Source organism: Apodemus sylvaticus, chromosome 4 (genome assembly GCF_947179515.1).
Source record: "Apodemus sylvaticus chromosome 4, mApoSyl1.1, whole genome shotgun sequence".
NCBI classification, from domain to species: domain Eukaryota; kingdom Metazoa; phylum Chordata; class Mammalia; order Rodentia; family Muridae; genus Apodemus; species Apodemus sylvaticus.
In genome coordinates this window covers 117,914,717-117,935,989 of record NC_067475.1, presented here as the reverse complement: position 1 = coordinate 117,935,989, position 21,273 = coordinate 117,914,717, and the positions used below count along the sequence as shown (strand labels likewise).

The following is a 21,273-nucleotide window of genomic DNA, read 5'->3' as shown; positions in this document are numbered from 1 at the left end:
TAATCCTGGCTGATGCTTCAGAGAGACTAAATCCATTGAGGATCCGATTAAAGAGGATGACAAAAGACACTGAAAACCAATTTTCTATCACACAGTGAAAAGTGAGGGGAAAAAAATCTCAACACGCTATGCTTAGCTTTGGACCCAGATATATAGGACTGAAATTGGTTGACTCCCCAAGGCCACAGACTGACTGGCAGATGGATTCCTCTGAATGCGGACATTGGCAATAATATTAAAGTTGTGCTGGCATGACTCCGTGACCTGACTGAGTTAATGACTTCCTTTCCCCTAATCATGTTTCTGTGAAGGAGTTTTCATCATTCTGGATAGGTTCTGTGCTCCTCAGAGCCAAAACTTTACTCCATCCAGGATCCCTAAGGGTTGGTGGTATCTTTTTCCTATTCTGCCTAGCAGCTGGAGGTGACTGCTCTTACAGTGAGGTATCCAAGACAACAGTTGGCTAGCACTAGCATACTGCCTGTCCAAACAGTCAGCAGTCTGGCGAGCAATTCCTCAGCATAATTGCCTTGCTCTTGTCTCATTACAATGTCTCTACACATTTTTAGTCAAATATTGTTCTATAGCAATAAAAGGAGTGGTAGCCCCTTAATGTCCTGACTTGTGTCTGTAAGCCAGTTTTGCAATCATATGGTAGAAGATGGAGTTCAGAAAGCACAGGTTGTTCTAATCATGCCTCTCTCTATGAGACTCAGTTTAGACTCCCCTTTCATCCATTTCCATGGAAATATCTACACCTCTGGATTGCCAAACCTTCTAATTGCTCTTCCTTCTAATTCTGCTTCTATTTTTTTTCTTCTAAGACTGAGCGCCATAGATTAATAACCTGATCCTCTCCCCTCTTCACAAAGCAGCATTCAGCCAGCAAACAAACCTTTATAGCTAAATACTTCCTTATCATCCTCTAGCTAAGGCTTTTAGATCCGATAGCATCTCATTTAAAATCCTAGACTTACTTTCCAACACTGCAACTGAACCCTCAAAAGCAAAAAGAAACTGATGGTTTCTGGCTCTCCAAACTGGGGTCAAAATACAAGGATTGTGTAGACAAAAGTATCAATAAAGTTTTCTGCAAACTTCTATTACTGTTGGAAGTGGTTGCACTTTGGACTTGGCATCGGCGAAATGCAATATTAATAAGAAGATAAAAGAGTCTTTATGCACACACACAAAAAAGAAATCCACAGAAGTGAAGAAAATTGGCTATACACGAGGCAGGTGACCTGAATATCCAGTGCTGGGTGGTGGTGGTAGAGTGGGGGTAGAAATGTTTTAAGATTCTGTGGGAATAGATGCATAGTGCTCACAGGCAAAAGAGACTCCATTGAACAGAATTAATCAAATCTGCCGTGTGAAGATCACCACGCTCTACATTCCTGAAAGAGTACAACAGGCTCCCAGCACCCAGCTTGGAGCTGAAAGCTCTTGTCCCCTCCCCTGCTTTGCTCTGGGGCTCCCAGGGGCCCTCACAGTGGCTTGGCTGCTGCCCCAGGGCATGGAGCCCTGATCCAGGCTCAATAGACACAGAAGAGTTGATTCTGCTTCTAACACTGTGATCACACTCAGCTCTTTTCTCTGCTTAGCACCTCATTGTGCTTTGGACAAAAGTGAAAAGACTTCAAAAACACTGAGATTCAAAACTAAACCATGCATACAAATGGATGCAAAATGTCTTCTGTGGGTATACAAATATTATATGCTGATCATCTTATGTTATAACCTAACAGCCTTCAAATATTTTTGCTTCAGAGCTGTGCTAAGCCCACATGGCTGGACTCTTCAGAGTTTCTTCTAATGTCATATTTTCACAATTTGTGAGATTAATAGGGTACACACTGCTTATTTTGGAATGCATTTAATGTTATCTGGAAGGTAACACAAAATAATGGGATAGGGGGAAGAGAAAATTTTATTCATGTAGTATATATTTACATAATTCTTGAGATAGCAACGTTTCTTGCTGGCATTTTTTAGGCTCGCAGAGGGTTACCACAGCTTTAATTACTGGATTTATAAAGATGCAAAAAGAGCTACTGCACATTATTTGCTCCAAAATAATGAAAATTAATCTTTGTGCAATCAGTCTGATGTTATGCCTGGTGGGCTTTCTGGATATAGCCATTTCAACTAAAGCTTATGAGGTCAATAAGTAGATACAGGAGGTTCCTCTCTGATATCTGATTACTGTGACTCATGTTCCCCAGCAAAACATTGCTACATCAAGACAGGAGGGTCACAGACAGACAGGCTTAAGGGACAAAGAGTTATTTCCAGTATCATAGTGACAATTGTATTTGTTATGCATTTTGTTTTCAGCTGCTGGAAACATTCTAATGAAACGAATAAAGGCTAAGAATATGCTGCATATTACCTGACCACTTAACTTTTATTATTGTGATTTCTCCTTTCCTAGCTTTATCATATGGACCATTTTAATCTCCTGAGTCTATCTCATTTCTACAAATGAATTGTCTCTTCCTCGTGACAAAGTAGAAAACAATCATTGACTTCTATTTATGAATCTCTTTAGTACTCTAGCACAAAGGACAAGCATTAACAGGACAAGTACTAATCCTAAGTACCCCATGGTACTATATTGTCTGATGAATAGAGAGAAGTAATTTATAATGATCATTAAATCCCAGCATTTGTTTGTCTATTTTTATGACACTGGACTAAATCTAATAGCAACCTCAACTATTTGAGGGCCTCAGATAATGACACTATAAGTTTCAGGCTTGCCATACTGAAGGAAACTGAAAAGGTTTCTTCCTGTTATCCTTCCATCTTTTCCTCATGCTTCTTTCTTCTCTCCCAAGATAAGTTGCAGAAACTACAATCTGTCTTTCCTTAAGTGGCTCACAGAAACTAGAATGGATCTCTTTCAAAACCAACAGTACAACCTAAAAAGATATCTCCCACATCCTCTGCCTTTCTGTGGAAGACAGCTGTACAGTTCTCTGCTGTACCTTGTCTCGCAATACATCCTGAGACTCTCAGGTGAGAGAGGATCTATCCTATCCCCAGGAGGAAGAAATGTTACACAAAGAAACCAAGGAGAGTCTGAGCAGACAGAGCTCACTTAGTCTATTTCCTTTGCATCATGTCCTTTGGCAGGAAAAATAATTTTTACTGGCTTTATAGGTGTTCATTTCTGAGAATTCTGTGTTACTTGAAACTTTGACCAAGTAATTTTTGTCTACGTGTGATATGACATTTCTATGAGAAAAAGATGAACAAGACAAAAGGCAAATGAAGATATTCAATATAAACATCTGGACATATCAACTTACCAGCCAGCATATGCATACATCCCATAATAAAAAGCCAAGGGCAACCCCATTAGACTTGTATCTTTTCCTGAAAATGCATCTTTAAAGTGGTGTGTTTGCCCTGCAATTAGAATTGGAGAATTTTTAGAAGATGACAAAAATTGGTTATTTATTCCAACCCTCTACATGGTTAAGAGCTGAGCTAGCCTGTTCCGACTCTGTTCATGATCAACTTTATCTATGGATACTGTACTCAGTTTAGGGTAGTACTCCCAAAAGCATACTTGTTGCCAGTTGGACCATTTGAAAATTCTTTTACAGATGACCAGAAGGATTAAAGTGGAATTTATATTGGGCAGTTCCATTTCCCTTACTTGGGTGTCCTCCGTTTTAACCATGAAACTAACATTTTAAGAGTCTGAAAGAATTCATAGACACACTTAGCATCCTCCTGTTTATCCCTGTAGTACCTTCCATACCTATTTCTAAAGCAGGAAAAGGCTGCAGACCAAATCCACTCCTGAAGCACAAGGCTTGTTCATATAAAGGTTCCCTGGAGCACAGGCATACCCACTCACATCAGATGTCTATGGTCAATGTCCACCAGCAGCACAGTGTAATTAACTGTGACAAGTCATTCTACCCACAAGATTTTCTCTACAGAGATAACTTATTGACCCCATCTTGGTCAATGCCACCATTTTTTCTATGAAAATGAATAAGTGATTATAGCAAACTTCAAACCAAGTTCTACAAACTTTGGCACCAACATGTAGACTGAATACCTTTACCCATGAAATTTTTTCCCCCATTTTGTGAACAGTGAGGCATCTCTTGCTTTGAATCTTTGGGGTAGTATGGACAGGTTTGCCTCAGGTCATGGTGGAATGGCGCAGGCCAGCTCTACAGAGAGTGTGGTGAACTGGCACAGCAAGCCCACATCGTCTCTCACATAGACCCTACTGCTGAAATTCTTCATTATGTTTATTCTGGGGCTGAGGTTGCTGGATTTGAAAGAAGCATTTTACCAGCAGATCTAAGATCAGCCACGAAGATCAGAACAAGAGCAACTCCCTTTCCTAACTAGAGTGACCAAGTTCTCAACGCTGTTGTTTGGTGCCTCTATAAACAGCAGTGGTTTTGCTAAACTTTGCCACTTCCTTTTGTGTTGGAACGCTCCTCCTGCAGGGTCATTAAATTTCTCTATAAATTCCTTTGCTTGGAGCTGACAGTGTCAATGTAAACGAGACATACTTAACATGTCCACATGATATGTCACCTCTTTCAAATGGATTCGCTCTATCATTTCTATTTCCTGCTACAAATACAGTAACCTGTTGGGTCCTCTTTCTTTTCCAAACATTTCCACTAAATCTATGCAAGTACACATCCCATCTATTATGGCCAACCATACCTATGACATCATCACTCAAACTCTTATCTCATTAAATAGGAAGCTCAATGACAAATCCAAAAGCTACACCATTTCTTCAGAAATGCAAGTTTTACATAGAAAATAAGGTCACAATAAAAGCTAAGTTTTTGCAATGGTTTATTGTCATATAAGGATCTTGATTTTAGAAAGGCTATTTCACTACTTTTTTGTGGATGCTAATCTCAGAGTGAAGAAATGCAAATGAAAAAAATCAAGAATTATCAGTCATCTTCCATTATTTTCTGGAAATATTTTTATCTTTTATAATTGTTTCTACTATTGAAAAGTCTGGAGTGCAAACAAAGGATATATTGATCCGTACTTAAAGCTAAATAGCAAATTCATTTTGGTTTGGTTTTGCTTTTGTTTCTGCTTTTCACTTTAGGATTGACTCTAGCCATTTATACCAAGGGAATTCGCAGACACCTTATTTTAGTTCCTCAATCTAGACTTAATTCTCTCGCTGCCATTCAATTATAAATACCAACTCATCCTCGATGTAGCCTTTCAAATCAATTAGATGACAGGACAGAGTTTAAGTTCCACAAGCAAAGACTAATTAAGGATTCTGCTAGACAAGCGAAAGTCGGTGTTAGAAGAGACCAGAAGCAGATACACAGTTTAGAACGCATTTCCTTTTCAGTCCATACCTTTAATTAGCTGTATAACTCCAGGGACTATAATTATCAGAATTGCTGTGAGCTTGCAAAAGGTTAGGAAAATCTGGATCCGGGCACTCCAGCTGACACTCGTGCTATTTAGGACCATCACCACAGCTGCAAACAAACAGACACAGTTACAAAAGGCAAAGCCCCGTGAGCACAACGATGTCTTAGGTCCTTGTCAGTCGAAATGTGATCTATAAACCTGCAGTGCTGGCATGGAACTTAAGAAGTACAGAATCCCAGGTTCTGGCCAGACCCAGGCTTTCCTGCATTAAGATGGCTCTTTGAGGGATATTTAGGCCTGAGAATCTTGGATAAGTCTCCTGCACAGTCAGAGTACCTCTTTTAGTCTTTACACATTGGTAACAATGAACATACATTGGTGTGCAATAACAATAAAGTCAAATATCTTCATCCTGGAGTCATCCAGTGACTCAGGAAGGGGTAAGAAGTAGTATGTCTGAGATCCATATATATATATATATATATATATATATATATATATATATATATATATATATATATATATATATATATATATTCTTTATTTACATTTCAAATGATTTCCCCTTTCCTGGATCCTCCCTCCCCTAAAGTCCCATAAGCTCTCTTCCCTGTCCCTGTTCCCCAATGAACCCCTTCCTGCTTCCCTGTCCTGGTATTCCCCTACACTGCTGCACTGAGCCTTTTCAGGACCTCTCCTTCCTTCTTCTTGAGCATCATTTGATATGTGAATTGTTTCTTGGGTAGTCTGAGCTTCTGGACTAATATCTGTTTTATCAGTGAGTGCATACCGTGTGTGTTCTTTTATGATTGGGTCGTCTCACTCAGGATGACATTCTCCAGTTCCACCCACTTGCCTAAGAATTTCATGAATTCATTGTTTTTAATAGCTGAGTAGTATTCCATAGTGTAAATATACCACATTTTCTGTATCTATTCCTCTGTTGAAGGACATCTGGGTTCTTTCTATCAGGACCAGCCCTGCTCAATACTATTCTTGGAATTCCTGATTTCCAACTAGATTATGAGTGTAAGTTTTAATCTACCTAACAAGTATTGGTTTCCAACATATGTTTTCTATTTAAGCAAAAGGTCTTGGGATTTTTCAGCTTAGGATGCACTTTATGTTTAGGATCAACTTTATGTTCTTTCCAAAGACATAGGCACATTATAGCCCAAAACAACAGTTATTTCTTTCCTGACATTTCTGGCTTTTGCCAATAGCCTTTACTTTGGTAAAGATGTATTCTCCCTTTTAAAAAGTGATTTTTAAATGCATAAAATTAATTCTCAGGGAATTAAAAGAAACACTAGCAGAATTCTTACCATTCGAATTAGAATTGTGTAGATTCAGGAGTTGCCACTGTGCTTCCCTTGTATAATATAATCTATTAGCTCAATTCCATAATTAAGAATTGGTGAGATGTTATTAATATACAATAACTAAAGTGAAAACTAAAACAATCTATACCCGAACGGAGACTAGTTAATATACATTCTTTTAATGGTTTCGGATAGCCATCTAAAATCAATATACAGCCAATCATGCATCACATGCTATGGTGTTTATGATATGCTACTGAGCCACAGAGTAGATTAAAGAGTTGTCAATCGATGCATGGGGAGATGATAAAGTCTGAAACAGAGGGAAGAAGGATGTTAGCAGACATCTCCCTCTCCCTCCCCCTCCGCCTCTCCCTCTCCCCCTCTCATTTGTAGGTACCTCACATCCCACCAGATTCACCTCACTGACCCACAGGTATCTACAGCTTAGCAAGTAAGGGGGCCATCTGTGGGGCAGGCAGGAGAGATCCTCTGGCTAAAACAGGGCCTCCATCCTGTGTCTTAGCAGGGGAATGTAAGGGTGCCTAAGCAGCTTATCCAACAATATTCAATAGGGACTCAATTCCTAAATAATATGCCATCTACCTACACCTTAATAATAAGACATCTGCACCAGCACTCTGGCCCAAGTCTTCTCTTAAGTAACTATTAATTTCCTACATGAGAAAAAAAAATGGGCTTACTTCAAACTTTTACCAAAATGAAAACTCAGGAATAGGTGGGCTTTATTTACTTACTTAAGATGCAGTTTCCTAGAAATGAAAATGTGGCAGGGAAAGCTACATGCATAAATTTTAGAAATAAGAAACCCATTTTTGAAAGGAGTTGTATTTTAAAAAGATGTTTAGGGGAATCTTAGAGACTGGTAGTGCTGTGGTTTAAGGACTACTGAGTATTTCTTTCTGTACATGAAATCATTCACCACTGTCTTTCCTTTTGAAGAGAGATGTTACAGATTGTTAGGTAGTCTCTCAGATTCATATTCTTTCTGACTTCCGTCTTTGGAGTGCTTCGTGCTAAACTGATAAAACATACAGATGGTGTATTTGAATGGAACATGATGAGATAAAGCCGGTGCCTCCGCTTCTCTCTGCAGTCACTGCTGGCTTGCTTTATCTTTCAACATCCATTTCCTGGATGCACTGATTTCAGAAAGAACCTTTAGAAGGCAGAGGGCCAACTCTGTATCATTGATCTCACTGTTAGGAATAGACACAGCCAGCACTACATGAATGCAAACTATTATCTCCCATCAGACATTGTGCGAAGACATCCATGGATAATGTTTGCTAATCCTCACATTTCTATGACATGGTTGCTATTATCGGGTGTGTGCTTTATAGGAGCAGAAAGAAAACTCCAGGTTCTGTTTTACTAGACCACGTTCATATACAGGTAGTAAGTGTTAAGATTAGAAGGCCTGCAGCTCAAGCCTTAGCCATCTGCTCGTGGGTAAGACAAGGAAATAGCTCAAGGTATGTGTGAGCCCACTGACACAACCAGTTTCTTAACAACTTGTGACTTCTCTTTTTCTTAGTTCCCTGGGAGTGTTCACGTCTGACTTAGGATCTCAGGGCAATTGAAATCCACATTTTACGGACGGACAATCCTCCTGAAGGATACAGCTGCCATTTCTCAGTACCTGGGTATCTTGCTGTGCATATCTATCAAAGATTCAGCTTCATTGTGTTGTAATTTAGCTAATGAAGGAAAGGAGGAAAGATACCTAAGCTTCAGATTTAAAGACACACACACACACACACACACACACACTATGATTGAACTGCCAACACAGACTAATCATATATTTTCAATATAATTTGAAGGTTCCAGGAAAACAGAAACAACAGAAATGTATTTGTAGAGTTGGCTGAGTGGATTTGAATTTGTCTTTCTCTGTGTGTATGTGTATTCTTGTGTTTGCACAGTGCATGCAGGTGTGCATGTGTGTACAGACATTAAGAGGCCAGAGTCAGATGTTGACTATCTTTCTCAGTTGTTCTCTATGTTATTTTGGAGATAGGATCTTTTAATGAACCCAGAGCTCACTAACTTGGTTGTTAAGGTCTTCCAATCTCTAATGTTCTAGTCCTGGGATTACAGGCTGAAGGTAGGTCTTTATGCTTGCTTAGCCGACACGTTACTGATCCATCTCTTCAGCCCGTAGCTATTTTTCACAATGATATATAATCACCATTTTCTTTGTTCCTCTCGATTACTCCCACAAAGGTTAATGCTGTGCAATATGACTGCATTGCTATAAAGTTAACCAGCAAAGGATATGAGAGAGACCCAGAAAGATGTGCTGAGGAATGACATGGGTAGATGTCACAACACAAGAAGAAAGCATTTTTTTACTATTCCACTTGAGAATACTTTTCTTTAAGGTTCATATTATTCTTGAGAATATGATTCTTTAGGGTTCAGCTTTAGAGACCAGAACAATAGACCTGACATATTAAATACTGAATATATGTCTCTGTTCCTTCAAACTATAAGAGTCATGTAGCATGTTAACTTCCCTAGAGGTTATTGACCATGTCAGCATTGGACTTAGGGACATAAACCAAAGTCAACTTATAAGATTTTCCAGTTACACTTTGACATGCCTAATATTTTTACAAAAAGGGACCAAATTTTGGATAAACACAAGTGTCTCATGCTGATCATTGGCCAGAAGAGGGGTTCTTTGAAAAATGTAGGTAAATTAGAATTAAGATAAATCCTCCCCCCACTCTACTATCATCTTTCAAATGGTTTGTTAATATTGTACAAAATTTGAAACTCTTTTGAAGTTTGACCTTTTTCTACACTAAAACTAGAGACTTAAATTCCTCATTCCCTCAAGGAAGTCAGGGAAGTAATTTATGCAATTAAACTCTTACTTTCTACATCTCCACAACCTTTTCCTGTAACAGGCAAAACACCACCTATATTCACTTTGAAGAATCAAGTATGTGAGAGATTTGCCCCCAGGTAAGTTTCTCTTTCTCCATCACCCCCTTCCCACCCCCCACCCCCGCCCAGTTGTTCCATTAAAGCTAAATTCCTCTTAAAGGCCATTTGACTTCTCCAATTAATCCATTGCCTTAAATTCCTTCCCGCTGAGACATGAGAATACTCCTGTTTCTCTTTCAGTACTTCTGAATTTAGGAACTCGTTCCCTGAACAGGATCTGTAGCTTGTATCAGAATTTACAAACTAATATTATAGCTAGTGACAGAAATAGGAGGAGACAAATGTTCCACCAAGCCTCTGGGCTCTGCTCTACCCAGGCCTCCACCAACCTGCAATGTGTGAGCCTGAGCACAGCTTAGTCAGTCTTTCTTGCAATTGTTTTAAAGGTTTATTGGGGGGACCTAACATTTTGAACTTCATAAAATACTAATGGCTCCTTTTAAAAGGCTAAAAAAAAGTGGGCTTAAAAAGAGAGTCTTTCAAAGATAAAGATACAAAAATATCTTCATTATTCATCTAATGTATTGATCAAAGCAGGTAAAAATAGGTGGCTTTGTAAATATCTTCATATCAGGGGTTACTTTAAAATCTTTGGTGATTATGCCTTTTAGCTAGTAACATGTATTGCTAGTCTACGGAGTTCTTTAAAATACTCCTTTTCTCTTCTTAGTCTTCATAAGACAACTGTGGTGTAATGTGGTCTCTTTGGAGAAAGAGAATATGGCAGATGTAAAAATGGCTATTAGTCCAACCCTTTAGTGTGCACCATCAGAGTCATCAAGGACTTTCCATGTTCTTGGTAGGACTTTCCAAAATCTTAAGACTCTGATATAATTTTATATCTCTATAGTCATTCATGATACATTGCTATTTTATAGGCATTTTATAAATCAATAAAATAGAAGCATAAATAAGTTTAACAGCCCCAAATCACATAACCAAGAAACCAGGACACTTTATTCCAACTCCAGGTTGTAGGTCTCCAGGGACCTATAACCATCGTGTGAGATGATTCAGCACACAAAAGCTCCTGGCGCCAGTTCAAACATCTTGTCTAGCAGACTATATCTTTCAACCACTAATCTCCCTTCTTCCTGAGTATTGACGCCACCTAAAACTTCAGTTTCACGGGTCACAAACTACAAGTACTTCTACTACAGTAAAAAGAAAACCCTTAGTCTTCATATAAGGTCAATCAGTAACAGATAGTTACTAAGCACAAACGGGCAAACTAAGCACTGGGGAAGGACTAGAGATGTAGCCTTGTGGAGGTCCCTGGTCTCAGGGGAATTCTGGTGACATTTCTCCACAGAAATATAAGTATTCATCACTAGCCCTGCATTCTTAATAAGTTGCAGTCATCATCACAAGTATTCTATTTATGACTGAAGTCTCACAGCCTCCACAACATTGGAATAATTATCTCAGGAGAATACTGAGGTGCAGAGGAAGTGAGGTCATTTTGTACCTAGGTGTTCCTAGGTCTGTGGAATTTTAACTGCCCAGAACTCCAAAATGTCTATGTTGAGTCATTTTCTTTGTCTTTCTAGAGATATCACAGAATAATTGTGTGTTTAGGATTCAGCTATTTAGTTCAGACATCCGTGTCAGACCAGAGATGTTTTTATGTAGAATCACTAGCACATTATTAGAGACTAGCCCCTGGGCCATCTGTTGTCAAAACAGAATCTTTGTGGTAGTCTAGTACGCCACTGTGAAGCGACTCTCTAAGCAGCCTTCCTGAGTGTGCAATTCAGTTATTCCTGTGGAGCATTTATGAGGTAGTTAAGTGTAGTTAGCCATGATCATATAGATTCAGACAACAACGGTTCAATCAGCAATTATTGTCCTACTCCATGAGATTCCAGAATGTTATAGGAAATGACCATCAGATGTAGCTCTGTATCACTATGTAATCGTGTACATGTTCTTCTTTTCATTTCCTGTTTCTTTAACATCTAAAAAGTCTATGCCAATTAATAATTTTTAAAAAAGTGAACAACTTCCTAATTTGTGGCCCACAGAGAAATCTTCTAGCTGAGTAGCTGAAAGCTACTGACTATCAAATCTCCAGAAAAAAAGTCTCATCATAGCCGGAAATAGGTAAAGAAAATGGTAACCCTAAGGGTGACAACTAGTATCACTGTAAACTACACAAGCACAACACATACACCCAGCATGTAAACTTAACCCCAGGGCCATTCATGAGTAACAATTCAAACACATCACTGAAGCAATGTAATTTCCAACACAAAAATGATTCCTCAGAATAGTTCTTCATCCTGAACAGTGTCGTCTGATACACAATCCATTTAATATTTTACAAAGGAAGCAGTCTTGGATTAGCTTTAAGAAATCAGCTATTGCAGCTGATGATCCTGTATATAGTCGGCATACATTGCAATAGCAGAGGCCACCTCACACCTTGTGTTCCTGTCTGTATTTTCCAACACAGAATGGAAACTATAAGCACAAAAACAAATAAACAAAGAAAAACCAACAACAAACAAAAAAAAAACCCACCACAATTTGGGGGATACCATGCAAAAACTCTAAATAAAATTTGCTCTAATCACTTTGTTAATTTCTTTCTCCTTTTCTCTGACAGCTGTAATACTCACTGATGCCCACAGCTGTTACGAGCTTGATTGCAAGTTCAGGAATTTCACATTGAATAAAAAATGGTTCCAGGATGTAGCGTCCAAATGCCAAGGATATCACAGCAGTAGCTCCAGGGCTGGGAGAGAGTATATTTAGGTTAACTACAGGAAACAATAAATAACATTTTTGCTGATCTTTAGATCTTAGTACTTAACATGTGGAAATATTTAACATGAAAGTCTATCATATTTAGAGCTTCATATATCATTAAGTGGCCATATACTCCAAATGCAATATTGTCTACACTAGTAAGGGCTAGTTTTAAAAACTCTTTGTTGAAAATTAGTAGTTATATATGTTTATGCCAATCTATGTCTAAGTGTTTAACAATGATTCTTAATTTTCTTGTAAAAAAGAAATTTCAAAGCCAAGTGAGTAGTCTTAATTTCGTAAGAATCTTTATTTAGAGAGAACCACAGAATAAAAAGACAAAATCAGCCTGAGAAGATAGCAACCCAGACAATAAGTCATCCCACTTAAGTTCTTCAAGGGGAAAAAGGGAATATTCCATTCCATCTTAAATATGAGGGCATATTCTTACCACACACACAAGGAAATCCACAAAATTGCTTAACATCTCAAGCAAGAGTCCCTTTCAGCTTCTCTTCCTTCTTGTGGTTAACACCTGGACTTGATCCCTGGATCACCAGAGACCAGCCCATATTACCTGCCTCCAACCTTGATCTCCTACCTCCAGTCAAAACCACAGGCACTGGAACTTTCTTCTCTCCCCAGAGACTCCTGCCTCCAAAGGGAATGTTTTGCTGTTCTCTATCATTTATGAAAGACTTTGATTTCTAAACCTAAATCTGGTAGCATCAGTTCAGTATCCTTAAAACATGCCTTGCACATACAAGCTTCCGAGGAACAAGAACTAAATCACTTCAGTCTAGAGCCCTTTCTTTTCCTTTTTTTAGTTTTTTTATAGAATAGAGTTTATTCAGGGCATGGTGAGGGGGGTTAAGAGGGTAGTAGAGGCAGAAAAAGGCAGAAAGAGAGAGAGAAAGGGAGAGAGAGAGACAGAGAGACAGAGAGAGACAGAGAGAGACAGAGAGAAGAAAGAGTAGAATGGTTGAGGAGTAGAGGCATGGAGAGAGGTGGGGGAATGGAATGGGGAGGGAGGGGGAATGAAAGCAGAGAAAGAGCAAGAGAGAAACAAGTGGGGAAGAGTGCCCAGGGCCTTTCGAATAGCTACTTTTTGTACTTAGTATCTGGTTTTACTCTTGGTCCAGAGAAGTGACTCCAACCTGCCCCTTGTCTATGCATCCTTTTACACAGCACCGCACTGCTTATCCCAGTAGGGTTTTAATTCTACTTAAGGTGACCCCAGATTGCACCCCCTGTCCTTCTACTTGACTTTGAAGTCTGTGGAAACAACACTGTGTCCATCCCAAACAGAATTTTATCCCAGTGCAATGACAAGCACAGCCTGTGTACAATAGAAACGCAATAGGAATCAAGCACCCTGTAACTATGTGACCTCAACGTTAAAGTCCCCGTCTTGTTTTGTTGGGTGACTTTGCTTGGATTAGTTTTGCAGATTATTTCTGACAATACTGATTTAATTAGGAAGTGAAATTTTAATGAGGAGCATTTAGATATCACAGATATTACTATTTAGATATCATGAGAAGAAATGAATTTATATCCTAGGGAATCATGTCCTTCATATAATTTGCCATTTTGTCTCTATCCTAGAGAACACTGGTGTATCAAAATGCTTCTAGGATCTATTTAGGTAACTTGGTTGTACACATGCCTGCACTCATGCATACATGCACACACATATACCATAGAACATATACCATAGTTCTTTCAAAATTAAGGTGCATCTGATTATCAGCTGTTTAGGAGCATGAATTGTGGTTCCTTTCAATTTACATCTCTTTATCTTGCTGTTTGCCTTTCAGCAGCAATTTGTGCAAAGAATAAATTAATGAATGGGTGCCATATCTGCCCACTGCAAATGATGGTCATGCGGTCATAGCAACACTGAACAGTTGGGTAAAGTTACACCACAAATGCATGGATGAAGACAGCGTGAAGCTTGAAAGACACCGGGCTGGGAAGCCAATAGCCTGAGAGACCAGCATTCTATGGAAGTGTTCTTATTTTGATGCTGTGTATGTTACATTCAAAATAACATAATCTTGGGTTTCCTAGCAGTTGTTAAGAAAGAATTAGTATCTAGAATACATGGGGCACCAATGTAAATAGTTTGAAGGTCATAAAAGCTTAAGGCCTGTTCTTACATACTTGAAATGCTTATAATTCTAATAGGAAAATACTAATAGGCAGCTAAAGTATTATAATACAAGGCGATGAATTAAATGTCAAGTTAGATGAAAGGCCATTTTTGTTTTTCAGAACTACTAAAACATTAAGAGGTGAAAGAGACACCACAAATTAGGGTTAAACCAGAAATTATATATATATATGTGTGTGTGTGTGTGTGTGTGTGTGTGTGTGTCATGTCTACACCATACAAAAATAAACTTTGAAGAGTACATATGATTGTAATAACAGAGAGAAGTACAGAAGTATGTCCCAGATAGAGAACTCTTAGGAAAGAAAAAAGAAAAAAAAAAAACAACTCCTTTTATCATCATTTAACACTAGCACTTTCTAAGCAACAAAGAACTCTTGTCACCAATGAAGCCTGCATGACTCTGAAGTTCGCTATTAACACCATAACAATTGTTCCTGTTAGCAGACACTTAGAGCTCTGCCTTTGTCACTTCTGTTAGTGGCAGAATGAAAACTTAGCTGAGATTTTAGTTCACTGTGTCTTCTGTTTACAGGAGAGCAAGGCTCCCTAATGATTTCTAATGAACTATGTAAGCACAAAGTGCAAGTCATATCCTTTAAAGCGCAGAACACCTGTGACACAAGCTGCACATGTGACATCACAGGCTCCTTACAATGTTGAGGGAAACTTGCTATTCAGAGTGACTTGGCGCTATTCTGTGCCAAAAGAAGCAGGAAGGGGAACAGAGCCTTACAGCAGTACAATCAAACAATTTTTGCCACTGCAGATCGCCAGTTTGTTTAATGTGAGGAAATGAATCATTCACGCTGTGTTAACTTGATTTTTTTCATTATTTGTAAAGCATAAAACTTGATAATACACTAAGTTATTTGGCACAGACACTTCTTAGTCATAAAAGTAAAGTTAAATGTCTTGATGACATAATCAACAATAAAAAAATAAAAAATAAATAAATAAATAAAAAAGCCTCTAATTCCTTGCACATTAAATTATGTCTGGTCAATCCAAGGTATAATTTATCAAATAAAATTTTGAAGATTTCCCCGCATCTCAAATAAATGCCTTTTCTAGAAACACATATTATCTATAAAAACAGTTGGAGTTTAAAGAAAACTTTTCTATGCCTTAGGGTCTGTACTTTTTTTTTCAACAAAGTCACATGGCACGAATTTGTAAATTAGTTAAAACAGTCAAGATGATTCAGGAAAGTGATGAAATGAATATGTTTATTGTCCCTTAATTGTTTTCATATCCTTACCGTATTACGAGCAGTTCCACCCAGACTCGAACAAAAGCTAGCAAAGGGCCAAAGACCTCCAGAATGTATGTGTAATGACCACCAGATTTCTTTATGCTCGTGCCCAGCTCAGCATAGGACAGGGCTCCTGTGAAAGGTGATAATAAAAAGGCACAAAATTGACAGAGCATTAAGTAGTCTTGTGATAGAATCCACACAACACTGTTTGGGTTGCATGCTCAGTGGGAACTTCCTTTGGTCAGGATGCCCTTCTTAATGGGAACAGACATCATCTCATCACTGAGACCCACCAAGTTCCTCTTTTAACTTCCTCACACTTGAGACCTGCCTTGTACTAATAAAAAAAGAAATGCCCAGGACTGGAAAGATGGCTCTGCAGTTAAGAACACTGGCTTCTTTTGTAGAAGAACCAAACTTAATTCCCAGAATCCACATGGAGACTCAGAACCATCCGTGTTTCCAGTTCCAAGGGATTCAAGGCCCTCCTCTGGCCTCCTTAGGCACCAGGTATGTGCAGAAGCAAAACACCATACACATAAAAGCCAATAAAATTAACTGGAAAAAAATGTAAGGAAAGGAATTGTGTTTGAAATAGTACCTAGGAACATGTGTGGTCAGAAACCAGAGGGCAGAGGGATAAGTGAAGGCAGAGGCCAATGATGCTGACCTATTATTTGAATAACAACAACACCTCATACTAAGACAAGGTATTCACTCAAACTGACCTCACTACGGTAATTTAATAACTAATGTTTCTGTGGCTAATCAAAGTATAGATTATCTGTTCTTTGGGAAAGAAGAGACTACACGCTGTGTTGAGACTTCAGTTAATTGATGCAATATGCTTTGTCAGCAAAATAAATCTTGACTCAGTTCTTCTGTTCCTAGAAACAGTTATTATGGATGGTTTTGAAATGTACACCCAGGCCGTTAAAAGAACGACTATTTTAAAAAAAAGAAATTCCATAATCTACAGTCATGTATGTAATGAAAATCAATTATAAACTAAGATGTGAGTGTTTAAAAATAACACTCAAATGAGATTTGGAAAGTTATATTTAAACTCCCCAAACCCTAAGTTACACACCCTTTGAAGTGAAAAAATAATGGATGTTCACCTCATAGAAGCATTCTGGGTATAAAGGTGAGAGAGTGAACCGCAGATGGGATTGACTCTGACACAGTAAACACACCACAGGATATTACTTTACTTACCAACTGCTTCATAGTTAATTAGGAAGGACACGAAAAATAAATCTTAATTTCATCTAAAAGTCAATTAATCAATCAACCAATCAATCAAACACCTGTGTCTACATTGCTTCGTGCTCAAAGGTTTCTGTCCAAGCAACTAAAGAGGCTCCACATGTGGAAGGTAATTGCTGGTCAGTAGTGTCTCGTATACAATGCTCAAAATAACTATAATTTGGAAAAGTACAGAAATGTGAGTATGACTTTTGTCAGGGCCACCTGGAGAATTTTTTTAAAGAGTGAACAAAATAGAAAAGGCACTAAAACCACACCCCAGACTCATCTTCTGAGATGGGACTCCATCAAAAAGAACAATCTACGCATTTGTATTGCTTTCCAATGCTCCAGATGCTAAAGTGATGATGTCACAGATAGCTACTTTAAGTATTCATTAGCTTAGACCTAAAGACAACTAACAAATTTCTTTTGGAAATAATGGTCACCCTGTTAGTAGGTTATCCAGAAAAGCAACCGATATAACCTTGTTATTGGAAAGACTCTTAAAGACCTTGGAATTTACTGTCAGGGAATCAATGCCCAGACTTCTGTATGCTTTGCTCTAGGTATAAATTGAGTTCTGGGGGAATGGAATTTTCATTTAAAGGTCCCAAGTTCTATAACTATGAGCCCAGATGAAAAGAAGTTCAAAGCAGGCTGTAAAAGACCATGTGTTGACCTCATTGTTCAAAAAAGTTATAAACCAAACACAGATGCTGCTCCCCTCCCAGAGGGGTGACTTTGCCTCCCCAAAACATGGTACACTGTAAACACCAGTCAGTAGGAACTGTATGTACCACATATAGCCTAGGCACCATCCTACACACTGGTCTGGAGCTAGACAGCCTCATCCTACAAAAGTTCATTTTATAACAGTTAAGATATCTCACAGAATTTATTGAATAAACCAATTACTATCATCTACCACTGTAAATTTAAAAATAAATATATCATAGGCTGAACCATCTTAAGTTGGGGACCATCTAGGTCCACATTCTTGACTTGAAAATGTTTACACCCTTAAGTTCTAGAATTTTAATCACAGAAGAATTTTCTCCTTGTATCTTGCTTTGCATATTTGTGAAGACTTTGTGTGAAAATGTTCCCAGTAATTTGCTCCCAGTAGCAGTAACAGGAGAGCACATTTCTGAAGCTAGCAGTCAAATGCCCACTCCAGGTTACATCACAACCCCTTAGCTCCATAGTTTCTTCAGCTTCCAACAAAGGTGGCAGACTTATGCAAAAGCATACTTTTGCAATACAAGTCAGTGTGCCTTTAACTAGCTCAACATTCCAAGTATTTTATTTTACAGCATCTGAATAAGCATTGATTGGGTGTGAAAATCAAATCACACAGTGGGAGCTGCCTGTGTGTAAGTATGCAAAGTTCAAGGAACTGGTTGTAGTTTTTCTGATTAGATATTGATTTATTCTAAATATATCAAGTACTGTAAGATGCTTGAAGCCTGAGGGTACACAGTCATTTAAGATCAACAATTGAGTTTCTCCTTGCTTATCTGAAGCTACATATGTCAGAACCACTTTAATATTAATAATAAGGATTCTGTTCAAGTTTTTAATAACTCTATTACTCCAAAGAATGAAGAAAAGGGACAGCAGTCACCAAACATTTCATAAAGCATAATCTATTCACGTAAATGATGTTACCACATTCTCTAGGTTCTTAAAGTAATCTCTTCATAGATCTTTCTACAGCAAGACTGCTTTCAAAATCATTTGAAATGCCCCCTTCCTAAAAACAGATGTTTGAGTTCTCTCGGTGGTAGGAAACTTTCCCCAATCAGTAGCACAAGACCTGAGCTGAAAGAATGAAGAGGACAAGAGTTAGCACTTGGTCCCAGACGAACTTGGCTCTGGGTTAACAAAGTAACTTTTAAGTGTTGGCTACTTTGGAACCAAAGTATTACCCCATAATATAAATCAAATTTTAAAATAATTGATCATTCACAGGTTTTTGTAACCTTTACAATGAACTTGGGGGAGTTTTATATTGACTTGCCCTCCTGATCATGGAGAAATTATTTCCTTTGCAATATTAACCCTCAACCCAGAGAAACATAAATTTTGAAGAGAAAAAGTAATAAGCGTAATAATACCAGGTCTGGTCAGGTGAACTTCATTGAATGGGTTGAGAAAGTATCTGTTTCCCCAGATGTCCAGTAAAATACAGATGAAGAAAACAGATCCAGGATGACACCCAGGTGAAGCTTGCAAACTAATACTGAGAAATTATGAGAACTTTTCTTAAAGGTAGTAAGAAAAAAAAAGGAAAAAAAAGTTCACGCCTTTGCCATTGTATGGCTTACAGAGACACGGGAGTCACATCAAACACGTATCTTCCCAAGGCCTTTTGAAAGCATAATATTAGAAATGGACAAGCCTACGAATTAGAAATATTAAAAAGGCAAAGAGTGCCACCGATGTGTTTAGCTCAGAAAAGGCCTGCGACGCTGTGCTGTTCTGAACGTTCAGTTCTGTGCGTAAATAGGCCACGCCGGCTGCACCTCACAGGTGCTCCTTCCAGAGAGCCAGCTGCCAGAACTAAGCTCTAAGCATGCCTCGCAAAACCCAAGCCCTCTGCAGGGGAGGCTTGCTTGGTTTTCTGGGTCATCAAAGTTAGTGTTTTGCTCTCAGCAAACCAGAAAAAAAAAAAAAAAAAGTCAAAGACCGAGTCTGTCTCGGGCAGGAAAGGAGAGTATAGCCTGCAGGAAGGAATCTGAGAGCGTTCAGTCTTGTGCCAACAGTGGAAGGTGTGTTTGGGTAGTGCACATACCTGAACAACAGCAACAAAAAATTCCAAATATTTCCTGTAGTATTTGCCCATTCATTTACTCCTCAGAAAGAACCCGGTTGCTTTCCCAGCGAGCCACACAGCCACACCCCCCCAGAGAAGAAACTCACTCACCAAAAAGTGACAGTACTCCACAGGCTGACCAGAAAACCAGTGACATGCCCACGCTGCCCGTGTTCTGGAGTATGCCCTTGGGGGAGATGAAGATGCCTGATCCGATGACGGTGCCGATGATGATGGAGACCCCCCTCAGCAAAGTGATCTTCTTTTTCAGAACTACCTTCTGCCTTGGTGGCTCTTGGTCCCCCATGGAGGGCAGCCTTCCGCTGCTCACATTGCCCTGCAGGTAACCTCCTTTGGAGATGGTGGCCACAACTGGCTTTCTGACCATGGTAGTGTCACACCAGAGGAGGGGTGGGTGGATGAGAAAGAAAACACAACGGGGGGAAAAAAAACAAAACAAAACAAAACAAAACAAAAAACTTTCAACTTGTTTCCCTAGAGGTGACCGATGACTGTTGGGTCTTCCCCTTTGCTGTCACGGACTGGCTCTGCACTATTGTGTCGACAGGTGAAAACTCTGAGGTGTGTTCCAGCCGTCCTTCCCGACTAACTCTATAATTACTCCTCTCACTCCCTCACTCCTCCTCGGAGCACCTGTGTGCCACCGGGGCTGTGAGTTAGCTGCAGCCGGAGCGGCTGCCCTATCATTACACACCAGCTCAGCTTCCTCGTAGGGCTCTCGTATTTAAGCTACTGCCTGTCACACCAACTTACTGGGCTGCATGATGATGCAAATTCTCCAGGTTTGCATCAGCCACATGAGGAAGCTCCAGCTTGAGAAAGCGCCAACATTACTCAGCTTTTTTTTTTTTTTTTTTTTAACAGTAGCAGTGTGTGTTGCTCAACAGGATCCAAAGCATTTCCCAGAACAAAGCCTACTCTTAAAGAGGGGCTTAGCCAATCCAGGAGAAGTAAACAGGGAACAGGGAATGGACACTGTCCCGGTGACTTTAAACAGCTCCGCTCTCAGAGAGAAAAGAAATTGGAAAATGAAACAGAAAACAATTACTTCGTTTTAAGGAGTTGCTTCTTAACTTTTACCGGGTGCGGAAGAATGTTGTACTCACAGCTGTTTTGACAATAGAAAGTGCCTTAGGGCTGCTCTGTTTGCAAAAGCAAAGTTTATACTTCATAATTTGTATTCTACTTACTTCCCCGGGTGTTTCCTAGCAACATTGTCAAATCTAATATTTACAAAGCTAGAAAGTTTCTGCACACTAGAGCTGTGGCTACGTACAGCTCCGCACGAACAAGACACAATTAT

General features: G+C 39.1%; 1 protein-coding gene across 1 annotated transcript in view; it reads right to left on the bottom strand.

The window, feature by feature from the left end:
• The window catches only part of Slc7a11 (solute carrier family 7 member 11), a 75,877-nt gene extending 55,170 nt beyond the window's left edge, over nucleotides 1-20,707 (bottom strand). The window contains exons 1-5 of the mRNA XM_052180558.1: nucleotides 20,061-20,707; nucleotides 15,887-16,013; nucleotides 12,320-12,435; nucleotides 5,379-5,504; nucleotides 3,315-3,414 (exon numbers count right to left, since the gene is read on the bottom strand). Of these exons, the coding sequence (XP_052036518.1) occupies nucleotides 3,315-3,414; nucleotides 5,379-5,504; nucleotides 12,320-12,435; nucleotides 15,887-16,013; nucleotides 20,061-20,337 (746 nt within the window). The 5' untranslated portion in view covers nucleotides 20,338-20,707. The remainder of the gene's footprint in view (nucleotides 1-3,314; nucleotides 3,415-5,378; nucleotides 5,505-12,319; nucleotides 12,436-15,886; nucleotides 16,014-20,060) is intronic.
• Nucleotides 20,708-21,273: the final 566 nt, after the last annotated feature.